The sequence below is a fragment of the Equus caballus genome, chromosome 9 (assembly GCF_041296265.1).
Source record: "Equus caballus isolate H_3958 breed thoroughbred chromosome 9, TB-T2T, whole genome shotgun sequence".
NCBI classification, from domain to species: Eukaryota; Metazoa; Chordata; class Mammalia; order Perissodactyla; family Equidae; genus Equus; species Equus caballus.
In genome coordinates, this window is record NC_091692.1 from 23,533,374 (window position 1) to 23,558,066 (window position 24,693).

Genomic DNA, 24,693 nt, shown 5'->3' on the forward strand with positions numbered 1-24,693 from the left:
GGGGTGCACAAACCAGCAGCTCCCAGGCCTGTGTATGCATGTGCGCACGCGCACGCTTAAGTGGGTCCCTTTTAATTCCACACGGGTTTTCCACAGACAGTTTCTGGCATCAAGCACTGGTCTGCAGGACACCAGAGTGCCTTTGTGTCCCTTGCTGACACTCCGGCATTGTGTTTTTCTACCCATTAACCAAGGATAAATGACCCAGATATTGTGCCTATTAAAGCCTCATTTTTCTTTTGCCCTTTTGTTCTTTAGTGTACCACATTATCAGACGCTGCACACATTTCTAAGTATTCTCAGTCTCAGATGCCCTTTCGAGGGAGTTAAATAGGAGGTTTCTGTGTGTGGTTCTGTTGAGATATCTGGAGTGGAATTATGTGAAGGTAATTTAAGGTTTTTCTTCCCGTCTAGTCTGAAGACAATCAGTTTAGCGTATTACTAACAGCTAATCTAGTACAAGAGGATATATCAAGAAACCGTACAAAGGCCAGAATGCTGTATTTGCATCTATTGCGAATACAAAAAATAGAGTGAACACCAGTTCCCCTACATACTACATTCTATAATTACATCTCTGCATATCATGGGTCACTTTTATTAAAAGCATCATTACTACAGTTGGCAGCAATTTACATTTTATCTTACATGATAGCAGTTTTCAAAGAAAAAAATAAAAGGACATCACAACAAAGAAAAACAATACATTTACAAAGTCATGTCTGTAAACTTCAAGGCTAGTTTAGAGCTGAGGTAATGCTGTTTTAGCTTTGTGGCTAAAGTAACAAAGTCCTTTAATTTAAAAAAGGTACCTGATTCTCTCTTCTCTCACTCTTTATTCATTCATCTATTTATTTTGTTTATACCAGTGCATTACAAGACCACGAGACAATGGAACTGTAGTTCTGTCTGGCAAGAACCCTTCCAGTAGGTTAATTTCCAAAGGGACCCTTCACATTCAACAGCTGCCTTATTATTGCTGCGCCTCGAGACAGAGACGTTCACACTAACGTGGAGATTGTCAGAGTGTATGGATGTGTGTGTATGCACAAGTGTGGGAACCCCATACAGTCAAAAAGGGAAACAAATGAGCAAGTATGATATGTACGGCAAATTTCATCTTGACCTTCACAGCAAAAAAATTAAAATTAAAAAATTAAATATATAACTTCATACTTCCTTTGAGCAGCACCTCCTTCCATTAGTGCCGCTCAGTTACAAATTGCTCTGTATTATAATACCAATGGTACCAAAAGAAAAAGAAAAAAAAAAGCAGAGCATTATGTAAGTTTCCTTAAAAAGACATGATCACCTCTCAAATTTCATCTCTCCTAGGGATAATAAATAATGCACTGCACAATACTTAATGACCAAGATACCTTTTGACACACCTGTATAACATGACTTGGACTTTTTTTTTTGCTACACTATGTTACAGAACAGCTTATAAAACTAGGTATGAACATTAACTGTGAGTGTAAACAGTAGGACTACCACTTGTCAAAAGTTTTAAACACTTTAACTGGAACTGGTACTGGTTATTCATCATTTTCATTGTTTTCTATTTCATCCCCCCCATCAAGTGAGTCTAGCTCTTCACCCTGTGCTATTTCGTCTTCTAAGATGGAGGACTCTGCAGTCTTATCCAGGTTCTCCTCGGCATCACTGCCTTCCAGGTTCTCTTCTTCCTGAAAGGTGCCCCCCTCGGCCTTATCGGGAGCCTTTTCTTCGCTGGAGCCCACGGCATTCTGAAGTCCTGCCAATGCGGGGAACCCAGGCAGTGTCAACCCTCCCAGTCCTGGAGGTAGAAACATGGATGGGTAGAAGAGGCCTGGAGCCATGGTGGACAGGAGGAAGGGGTTGAAGGCGAGCGGGTTGGAGGGCAATCCGGCCGAGGCAGTAGCAGCACCAACAGATCCATTCGCAGAGTCAGTAGCCGAAACAGCGTCTGTGCTTTTCTCAGAGTCTTTGTTCTCTTCCTCGTTCTCATTGCCTTTCTCTTCTACTTTTGAAGTGCCGTCTTCCGGTTCTCCTTGACTCGAAGCAGTAGTGGTGTTTCCAGTAGCAGCGGAGAGAGGGCTATTCAACAGCCCACCCAATCCAAACATGTTGGGCAGGCCCGCCACGCCCGGCAGCATCAGGGGCAGCACAGCAGCAGGGTTCTTCGCGTCGCCTCCGGCAGCGGCAGCTGTTGCCAGTCCTGGAGGGAAGCCCATGAGACCTGCCAGCTGGAGAGACTGGAGATTCTGGAGATTCTGAAGGCTTGTCAGGTCCATTCCAGCAAACAGGCTGTTCACCAGCAGAGGGTTGATTCCTGCAGTGGAGGCCACAGCGGCAGCGGCGGCCGCCCTGGCGATTTCGCTTTTGGGCCTTCTGCCTCTTCTGCTCGCTCCTTCCCCCCTCACCACGGGTCCAGTGAGAAGCCGGTCAAACATCGACTCGGGAACAAAACCCTGAGGGAAACGCAGACGCAAGCAGTGGCTATAAAAGTTGCTAAGGGAAACTAAATTTCAGTGTGGGCCTTTGGGATAATCTGAAAATTAACATTGTCAATGGAAATATAGAATTACTTCCATTCTAAAGGCTTAATGATAAAGCTTATGAAAGCAAAAATTCTGTATTTTAGCATTACATTAGCTCATTGAACTATGGTGAATTGCAGAAAAATTGTTAAAGGCTACTCTATCAGTGAGGTAAATGTCAAGTTATCTGCATCTATAACTAACTTGAGAAATAATATATCAGGGTGGTTGAAAACATGGAAAATTTAATTAATTAAGTTACATTTTAGTATCTACCCTAGAGAAACAAAAATTTATGTTCACACCAAAAGCTGTACATGAATGTTTATAGCATTCTACTCATAACTTCCCAAATCTGGAAACAGCCCAGATGTCCTTCCACAGGTGATGAGTAACTACACCCGGGCGGACACCCATGCAGTGGAGGACTGCTCAGGGATGAGAAAGAGCAGGGTTTTGACACATGCAACCACTTGGATGCATCTCCGTATGATGAGTGAAAGAAGTCATCTCAAAAAAGTGACGTACTTTATGCCTCTGTTTATCTGACATCCTCAGAAGGACAAAACTCTACTATTGCCAGGGGCTGGAGGTAGTGGAAGAGAAGAATACAATGGGATTCGGGGCAGTGAAGAGACTGTCTGCATTCCGATTATGGTGGCAGTTCACAAAACTACATGTGTTAAGACTGGTTAAGACTGGTAGAACTACACACCCAAAGAAAAATAAGCAATTTCACTGCATAATTTAAACAAACAAAAAAGAATCAACACATCATTAACAAATTAATTTTAAAAAGAAACTGATCACAAAAAAATATTTTGGGCAGAATTGTTATATATTGTATTTTAAAATCAGAATTACAGTTAATCTTAATTATCTCAACCACCATAAACTCCATTCCAGAGATGGGCTGTTAACTGGGTTTACCTAGGGCATTCCACCCATAGGAAGCCTACCTCCAAGACTGGGAATGTACACTGCCATACAATCCTTTTAAATCAGAGCTGCCAAATTAATCCACTTTAGATTAATGATGTATTGACACAAGAAATGATGATGTATTAATGATGTTTGAAAATGATGTATTATGTCAATTCCTTTAAGCTAAGAATAAGTTCGAACTGAATAATTAATAACCAATAGAAAAATACAGAAAAATTCAGGAAAACAGTTTTCTATAGATATCTTTCTTGACAGAAATGCAGAGTTTGTACTTACAGACTGCTTAACTATATCAGTCCAGTCTGGAGCAACTGCAAATTCAGGATTTTCTTCCAGCCACCTGGGCAGATCCTTCATTGGAGGCGCCATAGCTCCACCCATCTGGGGAGAGGCATTTGAGAAATGACTTAAAAATATACAAATTCTTCCTCTTTCCCTCCCCAATCCATATATCTATACACACACACACACACATATACATATAGTTTGGAAAAAATATGATTCTTTTTCCCCATAAAAGATGTCAGGATAAAACACTTCTCTCTGGGATAAGAAATCACAAAGCGATCAATTCTCTTTCCTAAAGTTTACCTTCTTCCCATTTCGTTTATTGACAACAGGCACCCTTTCTTCTCCGGTCAAAGTGTTTATATCCAATTTATTAGGGTTTCGACATCTGTGTCGTTTCTGTTTCGGTTTCTGAAATGAGGAAAACAACACATCTGCATTCTTCTGCAAAAAAGAAAAATACATATTTAGTACTTACCCTTTCCTATATAAATGACAAAAAGGACAGTCAAGTAATGTTTAATTACTATGGAAATTTCAAAAATCGTTTTAATTATTAGAAACCATACTTTTCTTAGTAAGGAAAAACTCCTATTTTTTTCCTATACATTAAGGAACTAAAAGAACATGTAAGCTGAGAATTTGCTTTTCTTTTGTCTATCAATAACCCACTTCAAGTCTTTTCTTCAAGTGTTTAACCAAGTCTTGGTATTTTTTAAGGAAACTTTTTCTAATACCTTTGCTAATTTCTAGTCAGTGACTTGAATGAATGAAATCACATCTGGTGACACAAGACTGTACACGAGAAGAACCGACCCAAGGCATACAAGGACCTCTGCAGAAGGTGGCATCCTCAGTGGCAGGAACTCAACTCAGGCTGAACTCAACAAAATAACATGTAAAATCTTACATTTAAGTTTTCCTTACGTATAGGAAGTACAAGATTTGCATTGCCAGCTAGCAAACAGTTTATGTAACAAATCATCTGGAGATATTGTCTAACGTTTAATATAAGGCATAAGTGCAGTTGCTTAAAAAAGAAACTAGTAAAGTCTTGGGCTGCATTAGCTGGTCAAATCTCTGCAAGTAACAGCTTCATAGTATTCTCTGCTGGTGAGACCTGGTCTGGAGACCAACTAAAGTGCATTCATGAGTATTATCTTAAAAATGAGATCACCTGGAAATCGTGTCATGTAACGATTAACTGAAGAAATCATGTCTATTTGGTGGTAGAAAGACAAGGTAAGGAAATGCATGATAGGCAAAAAGCATCTTCCGATGACTACAAGGCTGCCCTTCATGTAGGAGAGACCTGGAGTCAGGTTCTTGCATGAAGAATATACAATGACAAAAACTGGGAAATGTTTGAGATGAGGAGACATTCAAGCAACAGGCAGAGGGACCGAGGATTTTCTACGTCGTATGGGAGAATGTAATGGACTATCCTAGCAAGATTCCCCCAATTCTAAACTTTGTAATACTTACTGGTACATAACTTGGCATATCAACAGTGTAAGTAGGATGCAGCTTCAGCCACTCAACTAAATCCTTATTTTTAGGAGCATCTTCCCCCACCAGCCTAGTCCCATCTTCAAGATTTATAACAGGGATCCGCGTGTCTGGGTCCAGCTGTCCAGGAGAAGGAATGTTTCTCGTTGGTGGGGTCTCTATATCTTCTTCAAAAGCTTTGGTCACCTCAGCATCTTCCTGCAGAAAGTTGACAAGGGTCTGAATTCTCACATGAAGAGAGATTCTGACAATGTCCTAGCCCAAGAAAATGCTATCCTAGCACAATGGATCTTTGATGAAAAAGGGAAAAAAATTACTTGAAACAATGTCAGCTTTGGAACATCTATCAAAGCAGAAAATGAAACTTTAATATCATTCTTCACACTGTAGAATTAGTAATTGGGCTGTTCCAAAAGCCAGTTTATACGTAGCTTTTTGGCACTGAACAGTACAATTTTGTTAGTAGTTTGGTAGTACAATATTCTGTATTAGGGATGTGTGGCAACACCAAAAAGATCAAGTCTAACTGAAGTCTAGACTCTACCATCATCCAGCTACTGGTCCTCAAAACTCTATTAGTTCAACCTCCAGACATCTTCTCTGTCAGTCATCTGTCCAGACCTGCTGCTGCAGCTTTGGTTCAGGTCTTCATCACTGCCCACCCACATCACTGCAGTATTTCCGAACGCTCTCCCTTATTCCAGTTCCATGCTGCTTTAATCCAACCTCCACACTGCTATACTGCAGTCTGTTTCTAAAATACACTCTTCCTAGTTCAAAAAATTAGGTCACATCGCTACCCTACTTAAACTATCTGGATAATTGAATCCTTATCACCTTCAGGATAAAATCCAAGTTCTTTAGCACAGTAGTCAAAGCCCTCCACAATTTGCATCCTACCTTGTCTCCAAGCTCATCTCTGCTGAACCTCGCCTTCTCACCAAATTCCCTGGCCAATAATTTTAGTTCATGGAACATGATAGGCTCTCTCTGGCCTCAGTCCCTTTGCACATGCTCTCCCTGCCTCCTCTTTTCAAATGACCAACTCCTACACAATCTTCAAAACTTAACTGAAGTACTACCATCTCTAGGGAAACTTCCTCATCTGTTTCTCCCCATATCCTCCTCCCTCCATTCCCATTCCCCCTTTGGGCTCACAAAGTACACCAGGCATGCCCCACAACTATGATATATTATTATTTATCTGTCACCCATCTTAAACACTGAGTTCTCTAGTGCAAGCACCTGTCAGGCCTTTATTCTTCGCATCCTAGTGCCTGGCACAGGGGGCAGGGACAACTCCTACGATGTTGCAGAATGCATGATGACTGCACCCTTACTTTTCATGGCAGCACAAAGTGGTCTCCAGTTTGAGTGCTCACCATAATACAAGATTTTAGGATTTGTCTTGTTCTAAACAAGTAACACTCCCAACCCTTTTACCTCCTCACTACTCAGGTTATTTATAAAGCAACCAGCGTTTTCCTTGTATTTATGTGCACACACATAACCCTCCACAACACCAAATGAGGAATCCCCAAATTTCAACATTTGACAGCAAAAAACAAAAAACACCAAAAACTTAAAAATACATTCTCCATCTATTAGGAGTTCTCTCAGACTTGAGCTGGGCTGCTCAATGTGACTTTGGTAAAAGAAAAATATCAATAAATTCTTGGCAATGGCTTAAAATACGTGAAATGAATGTGCAGTCTTAAGTTTAATACAGGACGTGTACTTGCAATAGGAAAACAGCACGTGGGTCACACTAACAATTCCTGACACTTGGTCCGCAGACAAGTACGTGCCGTGATTCAAATATTAAACACAATAGTAAATGAAAAGAGGTGTGAGCTGCAGAAACTCCCCAATTTGTTGCTGTTTATGGAGAAAGGATTTCCAGTGAACAAAATCTATCAAAGTGTTAAGGTGGTTTTAAGCAGGAAGGCTAATCACTGGTGATGCGACTTTGAGGACCACACTCCAGAGACGGCTTTTTAACTTCTGGAACAACCAGTCACAGCTGACGCACTACAAAGTGTATTTTCACAGGATTCTAAAAGTAATGACATGCTCATCAAAAATGACCCTTATTATGACTGATGCACTGATAACGAATCCGGCATATTAACTTTTAGCCACCTGGATGCTTCTGTTTTAATCAGATCCCACCAGGTGGCCAACTCCAGTGCATGCTATTTTGTCATTTCCAGACTTTAACTCAACCACACCTTTTCTCACCCTTTTGAGTTATCAAGCCTTCTCTAGGTTCAAGAAATAGAAAATGAATAAATAGTAATAGGGATGGAATAAGGAAAAACATACCGAAACAAATGTCTCCCCTCGGCTTGAAATTTCAGTGCTTCCTAAACTGTGTCCCACTGCCCAGGGGAAAGGCCCACGGTCCCTGGGGCGCCGGCTCCTCAGGCGCAGACAGCGAGCCCCAGCATTACTACGCTGATTAGGGTTTCAAATCGACAGGCTTATGATATCTAGTACTAATTAGCCCTTTAAAAAGGGACTGCACGTAATCAGGTTCTGTGGGTAAAAACCTCGTCATCAGTTAGGTGGCACATTTCTAGGTGGTGTGGTTGAAGCAGATTAGAGAAGAGGGGTATTTTGATTACACTGCACTCATTGCCTTTGAATTGAAAAAGAAAATGTCAAAATTCATTGGCACATACATTGCATTCAAGCCTAAACACGCACAGCCAGGTTGAGATTTTTTAAATATCTAGCCATGGAGAGAGGAGAATTTGCAATCACTGGGTTGTGCATACAAACATAAATCTTAAGTCTGAAACTAAACACTTATACTAATCTAATAAACGGCAGGCCCAAAACATATCAATATTTTTAAGAGCAGAAGCTTTTTCCACCTCAAGAATTCAGAGATAATGATCATAGGCTCAGAAGAACATGTTTTTGTTTTGGGCTAGTCTTCTGAGAATATCAATACATCAGAATCTTGGGAAGAATCGATCCTCTAGCTACATTTGGTTCAGGCCGAGTGATCTGTATCAATGTTCAACACAATTTTCCAGCTCAGAACCTTGACTCGTGCACTGTAATGCTACTTTTTAGTGGAAGAAGCCAGCTTTAACGGCACCTCACTGAGAGGGACACAGCCCAGCCTCGTCAGCAGTGCAGGGACCCCGGCTGTCGATGTGGGCAGACACAATGGGAGTGAGCTCCTCAACTTACTGCACTCAATGACGTCCGTTTGTGGCTCAGGAAAAGCAGATCAAGGCCCTCCACGTTTTTCCTCCTTCCCCGCCTCCTCTTCATGGGAGGCTCTCCATCCACCAGGGAGCCATTAAGCAGATGCCTCGTGGGTGTGCGTGACAGACCTGCCTGGAGCAGTTCCATTTGAGTCTTAAAGGCATCAGACACTGGTGTCGCGACGTTAGGCAAGATAAACTTTGAAGTAAGAGATGAAAAATTTGAGGTAGAGCTTGTTGCCTCTCTTGAGGCCTTTGATAAATCTACAACTTTTTCTTGTCCATTTTCTGAGACCACCTGAGACTCCCGCAGCTGGGCAACCATCTCCATGAGGTTTCGCCGCTTGGCAGCTCTTTCGGCCTCAATTTCAATTTTTCTCCTTCTCCTTCTCCGCTGGCGAGGGACAGAGAGGTTGAGGGCATCTTCCTATTGAAAATTTCCAACAAAATAATGAGCCAAAACTGTATCTGCTGTACCGGCTGGCTTTCAGAAATAAAGAACTAGAAGCTTAAGAAATTAAACATTCATGACTCTTGAAAACAGCTCAGGAAACAGCGGCCATCTTACTTCTAAGCATAACTAGCAAAACATGGCATTCGAACTAAGTTAAGATTTAGACAGCGCACCTTTAAAATGCAAAAACAAACTGCTCTAACTTACCTTTGACAACTGAGGAGAAGTCGTGAGGTCCTCGCTCCCACTAATGCTAGCCTGGCCGACCATGGAGAGCTCGGCAAAGCTCCTCTTCTGCAGGGGACTGTCCACGGTGGGTGGCGTGTAACCAGGGATGAGGCCCTGGAAATCAAACATCTGGCGCCTATTTACTGGCCATTTGCCTTTCAACACTGCTTCACAGATGTTGTCTAATCGGTTTATCATTACTCGATCCTGGAGGGGGAGGAAAAGTCACACGAAACCGTAACAAAGACCTGGTGAAAATTACTAGATAAATATTTCCATCAAGAGGCTAAAGAGTATAAAAGGTTTCAAAGTCAATCAGTGGACAAAAAGTAAATGAAAACAAAAGACAAATAAACAAGTAAATAAACAAAATCCACCAAAACTGCTTTGCTCTGGTTTAAGGTCCTAAGGTGGCTCCAATCCAGAAAACTTAATATTTTTCAATGACAAACACTGAATCACATAAATTAGAAAACATTACATAACCACCACCTCTAAAATGTCCCCATATCTTAAAAGTAACTTTTATTCAAGCTAAAGAACTGCTGGCGAATGTCAGCAGATAACAATGGAACCCTGCATTTAGCTGCTCGATGCGCTGGTGCTTCAGATCCACAGGCTGGACTGCAGTCTGTCCCAGGAAGTGGACACCATTAGCGTCACTATTAATAAAGCTCAGCATTACGAAATGGGCACCAACCCAGGAACACCTAAGGAATGTCAATTTGCATTCCCCACCTATTATCACTTCAAATTTCATTGAAGCGTGTACATTAAAAATTTCTAATTACAGCTCTTAGACCCAGTTTCCATAGATTAAAAGTGCCTGCCACTATAGACCTTTTGAGTGATCTGGGAAACTCCCTTCTATACTCAATAAGGGAGATTAGCATAACGAGGGAACCCGGGGTATACAAAAAAAAAAAACCTCTTTGATAGTACACTCTTCAGTTAAAAATTTCACAGCGTTTCTTACACAACTAACACCATGGAAGACCAGCCTGAGGATGAGCTGACTGAAGCCATTTTTGTGTTGTTTGTTTTGAACCAGACAGCCCTGTTATGGTGATTAGGATGATTATTTCCCTACCCTGAAAACCAGACCCAAATTACATAGGGATGTATTATAAAATTATCCTAGTTAGGCAAAAAAGTAATTTCCATGTTGTTTTTGGTTACAGATAACTACATTTGGAATTATTTCATAATGTATTGGAGCAAATGGGTCAACAGCACACCATCTCCTGAGTTAAAAAGACTATAGGTTTCCACATACATAGAGTTGTCTTAAATTTGAAAGCTTTGCTTCGGATTAAAAAACTAAATAAAACACAGTTGTTTTTTTGTTTTAAAGATTTTATTTTTCCTTTTTCTCCCCAAAGGTCCCCTGGTACATAGTTGTATATTTTTAGTTGTGGGTCCTTCTAGTTGTGGCATATGGGATGCTGCCTCAGCATGGCTTGATGAGCCGTACCATATCTGTGCCCAGGATCTGAACCAGCGAAATCCTGGCCCACTGAAGCAGAGCGTGTGAACTTAACCACTTGGCCACGGGGCCAGGCCCCTACAACACAGTTTTAAAAGTCCACACATTTTTCCCTGTGCATTGTTGGTGGGATTGTAAAATGGAGCAAGTGCTATGGAAAATAGTATGAAGGTTCCTCAAAAAATTAAAAATGGAACTACCATATGCTCCAGGAATCCACCCATTTCTGGGTATATATCCAAAAGACTGAAAGCAGGATTTCAAAGAGATACGAGTATATTCATGTTCACAGTAGCACTATAATAAGCCAAGAGGTGGAAAGAACCCAAATGTCCCAAGGATGGATGAATGGATAAAGAAAATGTACACAAACGTATGTGTATAAATACACACAATGGAATATTATTCAGACTTAAAAACGAAGGAAATCCTGTCACATGCTACCACACAGATAAACCTTGCGGACATTACGCTAAGTGAAACAAACCAGTCACAAAAGGACAAATACTGTATGATTCCATTTATGTAAGATATCTAAAGTAGTCAAATTCACAGAAACAGAAAGTAGAATAGCGGTTGCCAGGAGCTGGGGGGAGGGCGAAAGGGGGTCTGTTTAATGGGTACAGAGTTTCAGTCATGCAAGATGGACAAGTTCAGGAGATCTGTTTCACAACAATGTGAATATACTTAACACTACTGAATTAAACACTTAAAAATGGTTACGATCCTAAATTTTATGTTTTTTACCACAATAAAAATATTTTTTAAAAAGATCCACACATTTTATTTTGCCAAACGGTGAGTCTGTTGAAAGAATAACCCAGAGACTATACTGGACAATATGATTACTAACCTAAAAAATCTCAAGGAGCTAAAGATCCATACACACAGTCCTATTTCTTATCATTCCTCCATGTCACCTTTCCTACCCTATCACAAAAGTATTGTACAGAATTTTTTCTTTGGACTTTTCCAGAACATTTTTTAAAAACATGAGAAAAATCTACAGTCTTCATACACTGTGTTAAAGTTTACCTTAAACTTATTTGAAAAATCAAGCTAGAACGATTTCCTCCACCCCACTCTTTTTTGGACAACAAAACAAACAAAATAAAAAACCCCACGAACCTTAGGCCAAAATGAGAAGGCAAATGTTCTCTCATGAAGGAGCTGAGCTACTGCGGGGTCTCCATCCTCCATGTAGAATCCATCTCGGGTTTCATCCCTAGCAGTGCTCATGGAAGCATTGCTCTCTTCATCAAAATTCTTCCCTCTAGAGACAGCTCCTGCTGAGAGATGAGTTAATGTGGATTACTCACAACCAGAAAGTCACTGAAAACCAAGTTCAGAAAGGACGCAATTTAAAATTTGAATCCCAATCGGCTCCATTTTATTGAGTACCTACTATATGGCTAGAATGGTATTAGGCATTTTACAAATCTTTCGTTTCAAGCTTGCGATGGCCCTTTCACGCAGATGGTGTTATTCTCATCTTACAGATGAAGCTGCAGAGGCTTAGGGAGGTCACATCGCTAGTCAGTGTGCATGTATCTTGGAGGGGGGCTGAATGACAATCAAGTCTCTGACCCAAAAGAGCCTATGTCCCTCCACACAGGCAAGAGGGCTAACGTGCTGGCTAAAGTTCAAAGCGGCAGCTCCACCAGAACAGTACAACAAGGAGCTTTATTTTGACTCTGTGCCGGCCTCAGCAACCTAACTGTGACTTAGAGAGAAAACTGGCTATTTTCAGATTCTACTCCTGCCCTTTACGTCTGAATTAAAATTAAATAAAAGAAGCATCATTTAAAATAATTACCAATATTTACTCAGTGAATCACTCTTCTTTCTCACATTTAACTGTCTGAATTAAAATCACTTGGAATTCTTAATACACTACTGTCAAGTTAACCCCCATCCTTAAGGCAGAAATTGTTATGTGCCTGTAAAACTCTTCTGAGAGTTTAAGTTGTCGAAATATCATGTTCGCCACATGAGAGCAGAACATACATCTAAGCATATCCTGAACTTATCCCTTCGTAGAAGAAAATAATACATTAATTACCCTTTAAAAAAAAAAAGAGCCCTGTCATGTGACATGAGAACACTGCACATCACAACTGCCCTCGAGGAACCAGGAGAGGGGCCTGAAGGGCGAGGCATTACCTTCCGGCTGGGAAGACTCTTCTGACTTATCATCATCCTCCAGCTTTTCTTCCTCGTCCTCTTCAGAACCTTTTTCTGAAATAGACTTGGGCCCTGTATCTGCACTGACCTCCATACCTTTCAGTTCAGTTTTTACAGAGCTGGCCTCGGCCCCACATTCCCGCTTACTGTCCTTTTCCCCACCGTCGGTTTCTTCTTCCTCTTCTTTCCCCTCAGCTTTCTCTTGGGCAGCCGTGTTTTCTGACTCCTCCGCTTTGCCCTCAGCTTGTCCCACCGCCTTTTCATCCTGAACGTGAGCGGATGAGGTGACAGCAGGAGTCTGGCCAAATCCAACTCCCAGCGGGTTCAAGGAAGATATGTTACCCGCCCCTCTGTTCTGAGCAAAGTTTTTGTGTGCCTCCAAGAAGGACAACTCGGGGTCATTGAGGATGTGATAATCTGTCCGACTGACCCCATGTTTAGCAGCACCGACCAGCAAGTCTCGGTCATGCCTTCCACATTCCCACCACTCAGGCAAATCCAAACTCGGCTGGCAGAGCTTCAGCCTCTCTCCCAACTGAGGGTGATGAAGAACCTGCTCTCGGATTTTCCGCAGCAGTTCGATGCGGTAGAGCGTTCTGGAGGCACGCTCTTCTGTGATTGGCTCGATCATGGAGGAGAGGTCGGGTGGTTCTGTAACAGGAAAACAACTGTATTTACTTGGGAAAGACCCAACTATGCTTTAAATTGTTCACTCTCTTATTCTTCACTTGATTGGCCTTTGGAATGGACCTGTTGTTACTGAGCGAACCTACCATCATCTGGCTTAGTGGGCATTCGACATACACGCCTACACATGGCCACAAAACAGCTGAAGTACTTCTCCAAACTCTCATCAGACTTCTTGTCAAGTCTGGCAAAGGCTCGAAACTGGTTCCAGTCAAACTGCTGTTTCATGGGGTCAAAAATAACTCCAAAAGTGGATACCACACGGTAGAAATCTGCCTCTTCTCTTCTTGTCCACCTATTAGAAAGAAGACATTAGCTTGAACTGTACTTGAGTAAAAAGGCTTAAAGTTTATTATTTCTTCTGCCCTAAACTTAATGCATGGTACTTATTTTGGGGCTGGGGCACAGACTGCTTTGATGTGGTGAGGCTTTTTTTGGTGGGCATTATCTTGGAGGTGATTCCTGTTTTGTAGGCCTAGAAGAGCACAGAAGAGAGGAATGTACCAGGAGTTGAGTAAAACCCTGAAACTCACTTTTGCCGTTTCTCAGATATTATAGCTTCCCTTTCCGCTTCTAGTGCTCTCACTTCCTCCCGAGGCCGCCGTCTCCGCCGGTCAGTCTTCATTAGAGCCTCTTGCCTCATTTGTTGCCTTTTATAGCTGCGCTGATAGGCAGTAATGAGCCGGCGCAGACGGGTAGTCAGGGTTGAGGTGTTAGGCCAGTAGAGTTGGCCTAACTCAGCATTACTCTCACTGTGCTTGCCTGGGGAAGTGGAAAGAATATTTTTGAAATGTGTAGCTGCAATCTTGCAATACACTGGATTTTCCATCAAAACAAGATGACTCATTAACATTCAAATGACAGTGTGGGAAAGGGAATTGTAAGCCCTCATTTTTAAAATATAAATAAGGAATAATATTAGTATGGAACTTATAAACTATATATATATTTTTTTTCTGCTTTTTTCTCCCCAAATCCCCCCAGTATATAGTTGTATATTTTTTTAGTTGTGGGTCCTTCTAGTTGTGGCATGTGGGACGCCGCCTCACTATGGCCTGCTGAGCAGTGCCATATCCGCGCTCAGGATCCGAACGGGTGAAACCCCGGGCCACCAACGAGGAGCACGTGAACTTAACCACTCGGCCACGGGGTTGGCCCCTAAACTATATATGTTTTAATTCCTTAGAGGAAAAGAAAATTTATCTATCAATCCTACGTAAAGAAACATACTTTACTCCATGAACTACATTATAAGGGTAATCTCCAGTAAGGTACTTAGATTAACAATCGTGAACATAAAAAATAACCACATAATTGTTAGCTAACAATTTTACGTTAGGCAAAATGTCAGTATTCTCTATAAACTGGCAATATTTCAGATACTTAACAAACGCTCTACTCCCAAGAGATATATTTCTTAAGATGCTTAAAAGTTTTCACTAACTGGTGTAAAACATAAGTATATAAATGACCATAATCAAAAAAATGATTTTATCAAAGAAATTCAATGTAATGAAAAACCAACAATAAACAAGAATTTAAATTATTTACAAAAGAGCTGAGTCAGTGTAGACGAAACACCGTGTTAAGATACTACTATCCTCAAGCAGCGGAAGTCCCTGAACGGGGAGTGGTGCCTGCAGAGCACTTGTTCGCTCTGTCCCAGGGGCTTCACGGAGCCCTACCTGTGGTGCGTATTTCCAAGGACTCTTCCTTATCTTCCGGAGGAGAATTTGCAAATTCCTTGAAAGCAAAGAGAGAAACAGAATTATCTTAATTTGGGGTTTCCTTTTGCTTTATCTTTTAAGATATCTTTTATCTATAAAGTTTAACAAGTCTTATACGGGCGTATAATATTTTACGGGTGCTGTAAAAGTCAATATACTCAAGTTCTTACATCTATTTCATCCTTGAATGGCGTTCTGGTTGGTTTATATTCTGGGTCTTCATCTTCTCTATCAAATTCTCCCCTATATAAAATTTTTAAAAATGTTTAAATCATACTGATAAGCAAGAGACTGAAGGGGGCTTGGGAAAGAGTAACAATCTGCCTAGTGCTACTTTTAATTCTGGGTCTGACATCAAAAGCAACTCTATCAGTGTTTAAAATGTACAGCCGTGGAAGGAGGAGGGTGTTGGGTGGGCAGGAGAGTGTCATCATTTGGAAAAGACAAATAAGTTTCAGATTATTTAGATAACATATTGTGCTTAGTCATTACAATACATAAACAGACTATACTGGTAAAAATCACTTAAGTTCCAATGGGACGCAATGTAGTGCACAGTGCAGTATAGGAACTGAACCCTGCCAATAGATGTGATACTGACATAGAGTTTATTAAAATTGTACAATGTCCTTCTTACCCGTCACCACCATCTGCTAGCATGTCTGTTCCTCTTTGCTCAGCAGCTATGGCCTTGGCATCGGGCATACCGACTCGTTCCAGGAAGCACAGCGCGGGGTCAGCTCGCATAGAATTGTACTTCTCATAGCCTGCGCCATCCCCACCAGCCCAAGGAGGACACACACAGAAACAATGGAAGGCCCGTCACTGACAAAATCACAGCACTACTGCACCACGCGAACTTCATTTCTTAATCGAGGTTATCACTTATGATGTATTCAAACCAACCTTGCCTTAGTAGAGCATTCTACGGCACACTCACTCCAGGGCAGATTTGGGGCACCAAGTTACATTTCAGGGATAGCACCTGAACGATCACAAATACTAACAGAAAAACAGGTTCGGAGTAACTGCAAGACGCCTGAGAAGATTTTGACCCTGTTTTCCCCAAGATCTAATTTTGCTTGACATTTAAAAGGCTTTGTAATGCTCCTTTATGTCCTCTGCGGGGGTACTCCGCGTCCACCCCATCTTCCTCGTGAACAGCTTCAGTCCTGCAGGAACTTGCACCGCTGGCTGAAAAATCCCCGTCTACGTAAGGCCAGCGAACCTGTCTTATTAGGTTTAGGATGATGCATGTCAGTAAGATGACACTGTTCCCTCTATGGTTTTCAAACTGCAATTTGCTTTTTGACTGCCCAAGTTGACTAGATGGAAAATGGCAGATCCCAACAGTGCACTGCGGGAAAATGATTTTTAGGCTGAGCTCACAAAACGCGGCTGCAGTACACAGGTAGAACAGCACAATTCAATTACGATGTGCACTACAACACACCGCTCCTAACTGCTGTAGAGCCGTAAGCCAAGCTGTAATCATGAAAGGTTTTATAAGCCATCATTCTCCCCTTTAGTCAGGCGGGGCTGCTGAGAATACCTCCGCGACCTCCAGAGAATTGGGATTATAATCAGGAATCGCTCACTGTATATATCATGCCAGTTCTGCATCCCCAGCCTTTCAAAGTTAACAAGGCTGCATCCCACTCAGGGGAGCCGCGAGTTCTCAGCACTGACATTTGTGAAATATTGCTTGGAACAAAGCCCAGGAGGCACTTGTACAGATTAATAGCAGAGGTTAAGCCCACCGTCCACTTTGACACAGGTTGGCAGAGCTAGCAAGGGGAGCCGTGCTGGAAGCAAAGTTCAGGGAGAGCTATAGGACAACTTGGCTATTATTAAAACAAATATGGTTTTGGCTTTATTTACAGCCAAGAGAGAAATGTTTTCTTCTCAAATACTCAACAAACATTCAAAAACAGCATCTGATATTTACAGTTCATCTTAGATTTTTAGTACAGGAAAATGGTAGACGCCAAGAGCCCTTTGGAACTATCCTCATTAATATTATGACTTTGGAAAAGAGTATGCAAAAAGCTGTAAATAAAGACAAAGCCACACAGTCAAGATGTGGTCAAACAGAAATGTCACTTACCATGTTTGAACACTCCAATTAGGAGGGACTTATCTGCTTCCTTATCCCACCAGTCGGCGGGGACTTCAGCATGGAAAGGTTCAGGTATCCACACATCGGCTTCACTAGAAAGACACCGTGTACAGAATAGTTCAAACAAATACCGGTATTAAAAAAGAATTCCAAGTGACCAACATGATCCATGTGCTCACATGCCCGTTTCCCACGATAAGCACCTGAGCATCGTGGAGGAATGAGCAAAGGTTAAAAGAAAGGGCACAAGTCAGTCACTTTCTACCGTGACCGGAAATGAACTTCATCACACAGTGTCCCATTTCAAAGGTCATCTCAGAACACCAGCAATTTAGTTCACACCTTCTTATCTGTGCACACATACATATAAAGAGGCTTTTCCCGATTCTCATCACATCCCCAAGCTCATAGACAAACAGTGCATTCAAGATACAAAGAAGGAGATGTGCTACTCATGGTTTATGAAGGTTTGAAACACAATCCATGATGTTTGCCGACTACCCGGATTATTGCAGGGAGGTACAGAACAAACGTGCGCTTGCACTAACCTTGAGTCAGCACCCTCTAAGATCTTATCTGCCTGGTCTCCTATAACTTCTTGTCTTAGGTAGTACAGCATGCGGACACGCAGCAGGACCCTGGAGAGGAAGACAGAGGGAAAGTTCTTAACTTCAGGACTGTTTGCCAACAGTGGCTTCTGGCAGCTGCTGCTGCTCATCCGTCATCCTGCCAAGGCTGATTAGCCATGCTGTATGGTAGGCTTGAAGCGTGACAGATGGTGGCACATAATCACCTCTGTGTGGTGCTTTCTGCTGGCTTCCAACAGGCCTGCCTGGCAACCGCTCCCACTGCACAGAGAGGGACCGAGCTCAGCCCGGCCCAGGCGCACTTCATTTAGTTCTACCTAGTGCAGCTTGTGAAGTTTAGACACGTACCCTACCACTGCCTCTGAAGTATTGAAGCAAGTTTGTAAACAACCGAGCAGATGGCTTTCAGTAACTGTTCTGCTTCATTATCTCATAAAATTTCCTCAGCTGCTGCCTTAATACCATTTTTGGAAGCACATCAGAAGTTGTAGGAATAAACGAGATATAAAATCTGGTTTTACTACCTTACAATAAACCCTCAATATGGAATGTCAGGTTGTTCAGATTATACAACTTTGCTTCCGAGAAAGGAAGATGGCGATGGGGCTGGGACAGGGGTGGGTCCTTGCTCTTCTCCTTTAAGGAATAGAAGGCATATTTTATTCCTTCTAGTTTATATTATCTGGAAGCCTAAGTTGTAGCTTAAAAAATAATAATAAAACACTCCAAAGAAGATTAAAACGTGCCTAATTCACTGAAGTTCTTAACTATTTTCAAGGAATCAGTTTTTAAATATTCTTAGAATTCTAGGAGCCAGACTTTCAATCTCACTTGGATTGCCTCAATGGCTTAAAACATAATTCTTTCAATACAGCCCCCCGGTAAGTCCCGAAGGCCTGCGTCTACTCCGAGTCCAGCATCTCCTGCGGAGTAGCCCCTGGTGCACACTCAGGCCTGACAGCTGAAGCCTACCTCCTCAGCCGTGAGTAGCTGATATACCGAGTGCTACTTCCCAAGCTAGATAATCCCATGATAGACTTACAGAATACTTCACAAGCAATGCACCATATTGACAGAAACTAGTTTCTTTGATCTTCACCATAACCCTGTCACGAAGTGGGCAAGTTATAATTTCCACTTTACAAATGTGAAAACTGGGGTAATAGAAGACAAGTGACATACATAAGGTCACAGAGTCCTTGGAATTAGGCCTTCTGACTCCACCACTTCACGTTGTCTTTCCAGGACATGGCAATTATCCTTGAAAACATCAAAATGACACCTGGGGCAGCTTCGCCAAAACAGGATAGTCCTGATAATACATGAATACGTACCCCATGACACACCTCCCTCTCCACCAGGGGTCTGCTCCTGGCGAGTGTGGGTTCTAGATGGGCAAGGTGTGAGGCTATAAATATCTGAAAATGCTCCAAGGTAAGCAATCATTTTGGATAACTCATTTTAATTTTTTCAGATTTCTTTCTTTTGATAAGATTAAAAATTGCCTGTGCTGCACTGAACTGACTAAAGAAAAATGACAGCATAGGCCTCTGTGGCTGGTATCTTGTTTCTTCTCTCGTTAAAGAAGAACTTGCTGGCCAGGATCTCTATACAAAAAGGATGCTCAGAAAGCGTAGTTTCAAAGGAAATATTCTTCATCTTCGGCTGAATTCTCTTTTATTCACAGCAAAACTCATATAGTGGTAGTGATCCTAATGGTTTCTCTCCTTTTTGGTAGAAGACAAAGTTTTCTTCTTCGAGAGGAACTTTAGTTAAGTGGAAAGTTTTATGAACTAACAGTAAATGTCACCTTTCTTCTAGAGGAAAAATTCAAACCCATGCAACTGGTAAGCTGAGCACTCACTGCTGTGGAAGGCACAGTTGGTACCCGGAGGATAACGACATGGACAGGAGGTGGCCTCTGACCCTAAGGAATTTGCACTTGGTAGGTCAGACAGACATGACTACTAACAAGTCCCTCAGCCTCAGCTACATTTCATTGGCTGTCCCACTAGAGATCACTTTCTAGACCAGCACCCAGTCCAGAATCATACATGGCATTGAACCGTCCTGCTCCTTCATCTCCTTTAACCCGAGACAGTTCCTCTGTCTTTGTCTCTCACGATCTTGAAACATTTGAAGAGAAGTGGCCAATGATTTTCTAAGAGGTCCCCCTATTTGGCTCTCATTTCTAACTTACCAGGCATAAATATTTCCTCACTTTAGATGCCAAGAATTCTCAGGGCATGATCTATTAGGAAGACCGAGTGGACTACTTTCTTGTCCCACAGAGGAGATGGAAGGCATTGCCAGTCTTCTGAGACCGAACAGAAAGATGTGAAGAACACTAGTTTCTTCTCACATACTAATTAGAGAGGGTACCCTATGGAAGTCTATTACTGACATTAGTACGGGAAATTAAAACCCACCACAATGGCACGGGGATCGGGAACAGGAGGCATTGTTCCCACGCTAAACCACTTCACTTCCAGCTTGTTTGACTCCAAAACTCAAAAGGCTATTGACCCAAAGTTCACAGAAACCACAAGGAAACAGAAGTTTTCTAATAGCTACAAGCAAGGCAGGATTTTAGGGAAAACTACTATGCTACAACACTAACAAGTTTCTGAGGCACCAATAGTTTGAGGCAATGGTTTTGAAGACTCAAAAAGGAAAAAAATTTGTCAGTCAAAGCACCATCGTGACTAAAAAAGGGATGAGAACCATTAGTCAGTGCAACCCGGGGGACCAGGTGTTCTCCAGGCGTCATTTCATGTGAGGCATGTGGCAGTCCTGAGGAGGAAGGAGGATTCCGAGTGGCAGGGTGCTTGAGAGCAAGGGCCCTGCCCTCACCTGGTCTGGGCTTCCAATCTACTCTGTTCCTCAACTAGCCATCACTCAGCCCAAGTCTCAGCTTCCCTGTCAGGTGAATGGGGATACAACGGCACCCTTTATCTTCGACACCTCAAACAGACGAGCCACAGGAAGCGCCTGGCACGCTGCCAGCGTTCTCTGTGCAGACTTCTGTTGCTACTTTTCAGAGAGAGATACACATTCATTTATTTATATGCGGCCTCATTCAATTGCTCATTCAGTTGCTGCAGAGCTCTGTGTGACTAAGAAGGAAGTGGGTCTTAAAGAGCTTGAGGAACTTGCCCAAGGTCACACAAAGCTAGGAAGTGATACAGCTGGTCAGAGGCAGGGCTGCTGGTACTACTGACACTGAAAAACACAGGCACAGAGCAAGGAAGGAATCAACGTGTAAATGTTTGTTTAAGATGTAGATAAAAGAGCACCAAGCAATGAAATAAATTGATAGATTCAATATTCTTCAATTATATATAATCAGTCCTAAAAATAAAGGTATGGAATATGATTCTAAGCTCTTAAGTAGAAAAAAAAGGACCTAGCAACTGAGGTATTAAGTAAAAAACAGCATGTAAACTCCCCAGTCCTTCCACCGAAAGCACTCAGTTGAAGGCAGGATCATAGAAAGCTACCTATAATTCTCTCAGACACACTGGTTAAAACTTAGCTGTCCACAATGTTCATGGCAGCATTATTCACAACAGCCAAAACGTGTCCCTCAACCCAACTGTCCACTGACAGATGAATGGATACACAAAGTGTGGTATACACACACAATGGAATATTATTCAGCCATAACAAGGAACGAAATTCTGGTACAAGCTACAACATGGATGAACCTTGAAAACATTATGCTAAGTGAAATAAGCCAGACATACCAAGACAGATTTTGTATGATTGCATCCAAAATAGGTAAATTCATAGACAGAAAGTAGAATGGTGGTTGCCAGGGCCTTGGGGGGGGTGGGAGGGGGAAAGTTATTGCTTAATAGGTACAGAGTTTATATTGGGGTCAGTGAAAAGGTTTTGGGTATAGACAGCGGTATGGGTACACAGCATTATGAATGTAATTAATGCCAATGACTTGTACACTAACAAATGGTTAAAGTGGTAAAATTATGTTGTGTATCTTTTACCACAATAAAAAACAGTATCAGTCATCTAAAGGTGTGCTGTCATGTGACTGGGCCACGCCTGTGCAAAGACAGCCAGCACAGTTGAATGGCCTTAGTTATACGCATGAACACAGAGGGAAGCCAGCTCCGTACGCCGGCCCTTTCAGGACGCACTTGTTGCAGTGGTGCTTCAAGTGCTTCTTGTAGCTGTCCTCCTGGAACAGGGCATCTGGGTTGCAGCTGGCCAGCCAGTCAGCATCCTGCACCACCGGGTGTGCACTCTGGGCTTTCACCTTCTTCCCCTTCCTTCCCCTCGGCACGGGGGCTGATAAACCTAGAATCGTAATAATAATAATGACAGAAGCTTTTCACAATCCCAACTATAGTACCAGAGTTAGATATTTTGACATACGAGGCAGGGAAATACGGGGTCTCGGTTGTATCCCCAGGGTCCCCGGTGGCTCTCTGTGACCCTGCAGCACGAAGAGCATGAAGCAGACCTACCCGAATGATTGACCAAGGCACGTGTCTGGCCATCAGCAGTGGGCGTGATCAGGTCCCAGATGAAGCTTTTGATGTTCTCATCCCCCTTGTAATGGTTGAGACAATACACGAGGATGGTCCTGCAGATGGTCTCGACGTCCTGCTCAGTGAGTTGACGCTTGTAGCGTCCATGGGAAAGGATGTCCGTCCATCGTCCCCAGCTGCAAAGCAAATATTCAGCATGCAGATGGTGTCCTTCAGTTTAGATTTGGGGCTTTACTTTCACAGTCAGGCCACAGTGTTAGGAAATCTTGGGTCAAAACTAGCAATATTTTGAGGGGCTGGCCCCATGGCCGAGTGGTTAAGTTTGCACACTCTGCTGTGGTGGCCCAGGGTTTCTCCAGTTTGGATCTTGGGCGTGGACATGGCACGGCTCATCAGGCCATGCTGAGGCAGTGTCCCACACGCCACAACTAGAAGGACCCACAACTAAAAATATACAACTGGTATAGGTACTGGGCAGCTTTGGGGAGAAAAAGGAAAAATAAAAGCTTTAAAAAACAAAAAAAACTAGCAATATTTTACAACAGGTGATGGGAAGGCAATCTATGGTGCAAGAGTTAAAAACACCCGTTACAGAGTAGGCCATAAGGCCGCTGCTCCCCTAGCAGGGGTTGAACTGCCACTGAAGTAACACCCACAGGGCTGACACAGGCTTTCCCAGTCAGAGTCAGATAATGGCAGCAATTTTTAGGATATGAGAGCAAGCCGGCACCTGGACGTTTCATACTCTGCTTCTCTGTCATGGTTTGTATGTTTTGATGATGACCAACCATTTGAGATGAACAGTGACTCAAGGGGGTGTGACTGTCCCCGAATCAAGGATGCAGTACCGAGGACAGCTGCCTTAATCCACCTCAAAGGGACGCCATGATAGTTAATCAAAGACTGTCAACAGGTTTGAGTTTCCTTTTATAACAGGGAGTGCTAAATCCCAATTCCAACAGCACTGAGAGGAAAAACGTTCAGCCAACTGCCAGGTCCTCATGGAAAATGGGCGGGAGAACAGACTGTGGGCAGAACCAAACAGCACACTGCTGAGCCTCAACCGTCTACTTAGGGTTACAACCCAGGTAAACACAGTGTTGTGTTCTTGCATCTGGCTGTTGTGCAGCGAGAGCACGCAGCAGCTAGGCAGATGTTGCCCCAGGTTATGGCCGACTGGGCCACCAGGGCGGCACTCCGGCTAGGAACGGCCCCTCCACTGCCTGCTTCGAGGACTGAGAGCTGTGCTCAGCTGGGAGGCCTCGGCTGCAAGCAGCACAGCACACGCCCCAGCAGGCCCTGTCATTGGCTCCGGCCTGGTCCTTTCTGGCTTCTATGAACTTCTCTCAGTTCCTCAAATCGCAAGGCTGGCCCTCGCCTCTAGGCCTTTGTACACTCTGTTCTCCCTGCCAGGAACTCTCTTCTCTTCCCTACGCAACTCCCGACACTCCCTCTTACCCTGGCCAATTCATGATTTCCATCGAATCGCAGACCATACATGTCACCTTCTGTGATTCCTTCCTTTATTCCCTCTAGCCCCGGAAGTGGGGAGATAATACCCGAGCTGGGTCTTAAAGGAGACATGCTTCTGTGCTCCATTTGCATAGTGCCTCCCTGCCATAGTATCGTCACAGCTTAGTGCCACCTTGACTTGCTACCCTGCCTGCCTTGAGGTGGGCACTGTGACAGCCCCGCTCACAGCTGCATCTGGTGTCTGAGAGCATCCCAACACAGTGCCAGCAAACAGTAGGTGTTCCATACGGAGTGATACCCATGGCAGGAGGGAAGGGCTTTGCTGAAAGACGGTGTGCCCTACGCATGCTTCTTCCCTTCTGGAGTTAGTATGTTGCGTTTCTAAAGTTACCCACGTTGATCATTAGGTTGAAACATGGAAGCAGGTGCAAGTAGCAAAGGGCTTAGGTGGGGAGAGCCTCTCTGCCACGTGAGAACAGACAGAAAAGATGGCCCAGCTTCCAGAGATAATTAGCGGAGGTGACACAGCTGCTGAGACGTGAGATGGGCTTCAGTTGAACTTCATTTACTCCATCAACACTCGGTGATTCAGCACTCACTGTGCGTCTGCTGGCACTGCACTCTGCCCTCAGGACACAAAGAAAGAGCCCCGGTCCCCAAGGAGCTGCTAACTGGGTCTCAAGCAGGAGAGGCTGACTACTCAAAGTCAAGACACCACGTGATAAGTGTGATGGAAAGTGCAGGCCAGACTC

General features: G+C 43.1%; 1 protein-coding gene across 10 annotated transcripts in view; it reads right to left on the minus strand.

Annotated features, from left to right (window-relative positions):
- Nucleotides 1-482: 482 nt before the first annotated feature.
- Nucleotides 483-24,693, minus strand: part of CHD7 (chromodomain helicase DNA binding protein 7) — a 182,894-nt gene continuing 158,683 nt past the window's right edge. For 7 of the 10 annotated variants that reach the window (XM_023648545.2, XM_023648547.2, XM_023648546.2 and 4 more), the window contains 17 exons: nt 22,445-22,644; nt 22,115-22,274; nt 17,919-18,008; nt 17,359-17,462; nt 15,889-16,018; nt 15,422-15,494; nt 15,210-15,267; nt 14,058-14,286; nt 13,611-13,819; nt 12,817-13,488; nt 11,782-11,942; nt 9,147-9,374; nt 8,469-8,912; nt 5,241-5,462; nt 4,059-4,199; nt 3,744-3,848; nt 483-2,453 (listed from right to left, as the gene is read on the minus strand). In XM_023648545.2, the coding sequence (XP_023504313.1) occupies nt 1,539-2,453; nt 3,744-3,848; nt 4,059-4,199; nt 5,241-5,462; nt 8,469-8,912; nt 9,147-9,374; nt 11,782-11,942; nt 12,817-13,488; nt 13,611-13,819; nt 14,058-14,286; nt 15,210-15,267; nt 15,422-15,494; nt 15,889-16,018; nt 17,359-17,462; nt 17,919-18,008; nt 22,115-22,274; nt 22,445-22,644 (4,141 nt within the window). In that variant the 3' untranslated portion in view covers nt 483-1,538. The remainder of the gene's footprint in view (nt 2,454-3,743; nt 3,849-4,058; nt 4,200-5,240; nt 5,463-8,468; nt 8,913-9,146; nt 9,375-11,781; nt 11,943-12,816; nt 13,489-13,610; nt 13,820-14,057; nt 14,287-15,209; nt 15,268-15,421; nt 15,495-15,888; nt 16,019-17,358; nt 17,463-17,918; nt 18,009-22,114; nt 22,275-22,444; nt 22,645-24,693) is intronic. The other 3 variants (XM_070221513.1, XM_023648550.2, XM_023648551.2) reach the window with 3 other exon arrangements.